This window comes from Planococcus citri, chromosome 2 (assembly GCF_950023065.1).
Source record: "Planococcus citri chromosome 2, ihPlaCitr1.1, whole genome shotgun sequence".
NCBI classification, from domain to species: Eukaryota; Metazoa; Arthropoda; class Insecta; order Hemiptera; family Pseudococcidae; genus Planococcus; species Planococcus citri.
This window is the reverse complement of record NC_088678.1, coordinates 31,092,930-31,099,183: the sequence shown is the minus strand read 5'-3', so window position 1 is coordinate 31,099,183 and position 6,254 is coordinate 31,092,930. Positions and strand designations below refer to the sequence as shown.

General features: G+C 35.0%; 1 protein-coding gene across 1 annotated transcript; it reads right to left on the bottom strand.

Annotated features, from left to right (window-relative positions):
- Window positions 1-514: 514 nt before the first annotated feature.
- Window positions 515-2,643, bottom strand: LOC135835399 (rac GTPase-activating protein 1-like). The gene is made up of 2 exons (XM_065349635.1): window positions 2,362-2,643; window positions 515-2,204 (listed from the first exon to the last, which is right to left on the bottom strand). The coding sequence occupies exon 2, from the start codon at window positions 2,194-2,196 to the stop codon at window positions 796-798; it is 1,401 nt and encodes a 466-aa protein (XP_065205707.1). The 5' UTR covers window positions 2,197-2,204; window positions 2,362-2,643; the 3' UTR covers window positions 515-795.
- Between the last annotated feature and the right edge of the window lie 3,611 nt (window positions 2,644-6,254).

Genomic DNA, 6,254 nt, shown 5'->3' with positions numbered 1-6,254 from the left:
TTACTTGCTGCAAGTTACAAGTATGAAGTATCTCAACCACATCGAAACAGCTGCAGCATACAAAATTACAGCGCCAGTCAACATTTGAAATGCTATAGAGTATTTTTTTATTTTTGGCCAACTTTTAAAAATAAAAGGTCCAAAAATGTGAAAAAATCATCAATTTTATCAAATATTGACTTGGATTCAGGCAACGATAAGTCATTCGCGATCAATTTCGTTAACTTTGAAAGATCGCAGTTAGCAACTTGATTCATTTTAACCTGAACCATTCACGAACTGATTTGTGAGGTGTCAATGCGAGTGAATTTTTCGCGAACAGTTTTCAATTTTTCTCGATTCCAATTTTTCCTAACAATGGTCCTTTATCACCTACGTTAATGTTGTTGGGTGGCTTATTTTATTTGTGAATAGGAGGCGATGAACTGTCACCTCAAACAACATGTATCTGTTCAAAATGACAAGTACGTATAAAACTTGTCAAATTTGGCTCACCTTTGAAAAAAAAACAAAAAACAATTGGATAGTATTTTTAGTTGGTTACAATTTAATAAAATAAAATATCGCAGACTTATAAAATTAACACAAAAAAATTGAAAAAAAGGGCACTCGCCTACAACGATACAAATACAAGTTGAAAATCGATTCGTTCTTTACAAAAAATGTTCTCTACAGAATTCAACTAGAAAGAAAAAAAATTGGTACATAACAAAAATACTAAACTTAATCTTTTCAAAAGACTCAAAAATACTTAAGATAGAAAATAAAAAACTAAAAACAAAAAAAATCAAGAACTTAAGCGTATGAAGCTAACAAAACTCTTTTCCAAAAATCTTCCGGCATATCGATAAACCTTTGAATCACTTTTCGTTGAATTTTCTCTTCCGAGAAGGTTTTCGAGTTAAAATCTTGGACTAAAATAGGCGTGAAAGTTTTCGACAACATATACGAGTTCATTTTACAACTCGGCGAATTGGCGACTTTTTGCAAGTGCAGAATTAGAAAAGCTAACGTGTCTCGATTGTGATTAGGCAGCTGGAACAAGTCATCCAATAAATCATCGTACAATGGATTTTCTTTGCGATCGATTTTCACGTATTTGACTAGCTTTTGAAAATGTGTGGCCGGAATGAGAGATGGTTTTAAAGCCGAGAAGAATTCTTTGAGAAAAGCAGCCACCACAGGTACGGTGAAATTGTTTAAATTCGGCACTCCTCTGCCCTTGTTGAATTTTTCAGACAGACGTTTAACGTTCACGTCGTAGACATGTATACCGTAAAGTCCTACGTGATTCAAGCCGTTGGTTTCGATGTAAAAAATAGAATGGAAAACTATTCCCGGTATCATCGGTTTGGACGTCGGACAGAAGTCTTTCAAATCGGTCATGTTACGTTTGACGATCGGCATCGGTACGCAAGGTTTGGGCAACTGGTCTCGACATTTTTCGTGCACTATGGCCTTGCACGAGATACACTTTTGAGCATGATTTCCGCATTGAAGTCGAGTATCGCACACTCCGCACGTTTCGCCCAGTACGACGATTTTCGATTTGTAATCGTGCGGTCGGTTTTTAATCGAGTCCCAAATATCGCCGAATATTAGGATACTATTATTGGAACCTTCGCTCGAGCTGGATGCCGAACTTCGTAAACTGAATTGTACCGAGGATACCATCGACGAATGTTTCGACGATCCTGGTGGAAACAAGTGCCAGCTATCCGAATCGGTATCCGAAAACGACAACGCTACAGCCGATACATCCGAATCGCTAGATTGTGCTCGAGCTGTCGCCAAATTTTTATCGAAATTGGTTAGTTTTTCGCATACCGCGTCTTTCAAACGTTGAGGTATATCTTGAGACTCCATCACGTGATTGGCGAGGTTATCGATTTTCAACCTCATTCGATCTCTAATCAATTGCGCTCGTTTGTTTTCCTTTTTTTCTCGCGTCAGTAAAAATGTCGCTTTGGTTACCTGCTGTTCTAGTTGCTCTTTACGTTTCAAAGCCTGTTCCAAATCTTTCCTTATGCGAGCGTTGGTTTCTTCCATTTCGGTGATCTTGTTTTGAATGTCGTCGAGATTTCGACGATTCGCGTATTCGATAAATGAACGAATCTCTTCGTTGGATTGCTCCACGAGCTCATTTTGACGGCAGCATATATCGTCGAATGGTTTGATTAATTTCGAATTCGACATTTTGAGTACTGTAACAAGTAAATAAGATCGTATGTAGTTGGATATTTTGTTGAGAAAAACACAGTTTACTGTTTAGGTATTAAAAATTGGGTCGATTTGAGAGATTATAATTCACGAAAGAGTGGTATTCATACGTGAAGAAATTATAATCAGAGAAACACTTACCTACTCGATGTACAATACGTGAAAAACGAATATCAAGGTTTCTTTATAAGCTATTTTGGACCTAATTCGTGAAAAAAACAATACTTTTAAATGATAATTTCAATGGTAACTTGTGTAATAACGTTTGACGTAAATATCACTTCAACTTATTCTATACGAGATGCAAAATGACAATGCAGTAATTGAACATTCGAATATTTTGATAATTTTTATCGTTATGAACGATGTCAGTGCATGTAAAGTAATGCATTTTGTGCTAGAGATTCATAGAACAGGTTCACTGATGATAGAAGCGTTTCAGTTGTTTGCAGGTAAAGGTATTTATATAATGTAGTGCGGTGAAAATAGAATGAACGATGAAGTCCGTAGATATGCTCTGAATTAAATATTTTACGTATAGATTATTTTCTGAGGTAGGTATTCATATTTTACCAAAATATTATGGAAAAAATATTTCGTTTGAATTATGTGCTAAAGAATACGATTTTTTGTTATTTTTCATTCAAAAAATGCATGCTCGGTGCTCACCTTCCCCCCTCCCAGAGAATAATCACAATAGGTACCCAACTCTCTAGGTACCTATATGACGTAGGCCTTGTTACTTTTACGAATTCTTTATTTATTGAAAAACTGTCAAACTTTGAAGATTGATATTTCAAAACCTCTCAATTGAACTTGGAAAACATCTTATTTTGAGGTTTCAATTGGAAGAAATAAGCGAATTTTGAATTAGTAATCAAAATTTGAACAGCTGAAATTACCAGCTAGAATTTCTGCTGGCCTTGTGCATTTTTCGATTTTCTGCAAATTTTTTGAATTCGTTTGTGCCAAAAAAGTGTAGAAATGAAATTTTATCAAACTTACTTACAAGGGAACCTCTTGAGGTGTCACACTCCGATTTGAACGGGACCGCGATTTTTGGAAAGAGCATAGTCTAAAACCCCAAAAACCAAATTTTCAGCTACCCAAGTTCATTTTTCGATTTTTGACGAATTTTTGAAAATTCAAAATCGACTGTTTTTGGCAATTTATGTTTTTTTTTAAAAAAAAAAGTACGTATGTACTTAAACAATATAAATGGTCAAAATAAGTCCCAAAACTAATATTAATTACCGAAATCCAAATTTTACCATTTCCAGCCGTTCTGGAGCCTCCAGCGCGATTTTTCAATTTCTCCAGAATTTTGAATTTGCTCCAGAAGGCGTGAATATGAAGTTGGGCAGCTAAAAATCGAGTTGTGTATTATAATCGACCTGTTTAACGAGTTTATCTACATTTGAGCCGATTTTGGGAGTGACACCTCATATGTGGTTTTTTGACCAAAAATTCCAAAAAATCAAAAGTTTCCCGTTTGTGTGGAAAATTTTGAAATTCACGCGAATCGCTGTATTTTGTCCAAAACTAACCCCCCAAATCCAAATTTTACAATTTCCAGCCATTGCGGAGCATCCAGCACGATTTTTCAATTTCTCCAGAATTTTGAATTTGCTCCAGAAGGCGTGAATATGCAGTTAGGTAGCTAAAAATCGAGTTGTATATTACACTCGACCAGTTTAACGAGTTTATCCACATTTGAGCCGATTTTGAGAGTGACACTTCAAGAGTGGTTTTTTGAGGTGTCACCCTCGCTCCAAAACGGCTGGAAATAGTAGAATTTGCGCTCCGAGGGTTAGTTCTTAAAGAAATACAGCGATTCTCACAAATTTCAAAAATTTCCTCACAAACGGTTATCTTTTGATTTTTTGGATTTTTTAATTTTGAAAAAAGGTGGTCAAAAAGCCACTTTTGAGGTGTCACTCTCAAAAACGGCTCAAATGTAGATAAACTCGTTAAACAGGTCGAGTATAATACACAACTTGATTTTCAGCTGCCCAACTTCATATTCACGCCTTCTGGAGCAAATTCAAAATTCTGGAGAAATTGAAAAATCGCGCTGGAGGCTCCAGAATAGCTGGAAATGGTAAAATTTGGATTTGGGTAAATAGTTGTTTTGAGACTTATTTTGACCATTTTTACTGATCAAGTACGTACTTTTAAAAAAAAGCATAAATCGTCGCCAAAAGCAGTCAATTTTGAATTTTCAAAAATTCGCCAAAAATCTAAAAATGAACTGGGCAGCTGAAAATTTGGTTTTGGGGGTTTTAGACTATGCTCTTTCCAAAAATCGCGGTCCCGTTCAAATCGGAGTGTGACACCTCAAGAGGTTTCTCTTCTTAGAAAGCTGAAATTTGATATGCCTCCTATTATCGACCTCCTAAATCGATTAAAAACAAATTTGAACCATTTTGAGCAGTTGGGAGGCCTTCGGCAGTTTCTTGAAAACTGAAATTTTCACCAAAATTTTACCCTATAATGTTGCAAAGCCAAAATTTACTTTGTATCCTAATTTCAAAGTACTGAGTCGATTGGAAGTGGTGTCCAGTCGTTCTGGAGCCTCCAGCCTTATTTTGTAAATTCCAGATTTTCAAAAACTAGCTTACGTAGGCACTTAACGAGGTATAAATTGGTGCACTGTAGGTAGGTAGAGATATTAAGTATGCTTATTCAGAAAACAATGTTCATAATACAGAGTGAAAAAATATTGATATTAACCTCGTAAAGAAGATAATCCTTACATTTATCGGTATATCGGTAGGTCTATGCACTACTCGTATAATGCCCGAAGTGCATTTAAAAAGCCTACAAAAGACGAAAGTAGGTTTAAATTACAAATAGTAAATCGGTAAAGCACGTTTAACAATATTTTTCCTCTGCTTGATATAATGAAATCGAATGCTATTAGTGTAAAGCAATTTTACAAAAGGAAAGGCTATTTGAAACAAAGCGGCGGCGAGCCGATTCGCGGAAAATAATTTAGTCATTCTGACATTAAACAGGGGTTCTCTCATTTGCTTAGCCGCCAGCATTACATCTTTACGAACATTTAATGATGTTATTGAATTTATGATTGCACCTTAATGTATGATCCTCGTTAGGCTTCTGATTTGTTATACATTATCATAATATACCGGCATAAATACCCATTTACTAATCTAACTCCTACATCTTCGGCTTCTTTAACCAACCGTCTGCTTTAACAAATTTTCCATACAGTACCGTTTACGATTGGTAGTTTTTTTCTCATGCTGTATCTATATGTACCTAACGGAAATTACGTACTTACTTCTTTTGAGACGTTTTATACGGGTTCGATTAAAATATAAAAAATATTACCATTGTAATATATTTAGAAACATGTTGCTCGTTTGTAAATGTAAAATATCGCGAATTTAGTTTATTAATACTTTAAAAGAGGTTTACGTGTATTTTTATTAACTATAGTTTATTATTGCTAGATAGGCGATGTTTTTTTTACAATCAATACTCGATTGCCATCTGATGGTGGATATATTCCGATTAGTGTGTGTGTAACTGTATAGTTGTGTAGACCACTTTTTTGTTTAACTATTAGCGTGCTCAAGCTTACGAGAAATTTTTCAAAATATTTTTCAAGACGCTTTGGATTTTTTCTGGAATATTTTTACGTCTGTTTCATGTTTTACAAGTAAACTGTGTACACAAAATACAGTAGACAGGATATCCATCTTTTTAGAGAAAGTATTTTTTGTGACTTTTCGGGGGAAGGGGTGTTTTGAAAATTTGAATTTTATCGCTTCTGATTGCTAAATTTTCATTTGTGGTCAAAAAATTGAAGTAAGTACTCCCAATCATTTGGAGTAGATACATATTTGCAATTGCATCCTAAGACGTGCTGAGAGGAAGGACAACTTGAATGCTTTTAAAATTTCGAAAATTGATATTCAAGTCATTTTTATGCATTCTGCTATTCTTCTGCTCAAAAATCAAAAAATGTGTAAGAATCTGTAGAGGTAGAATTTTACTACCTCTATATG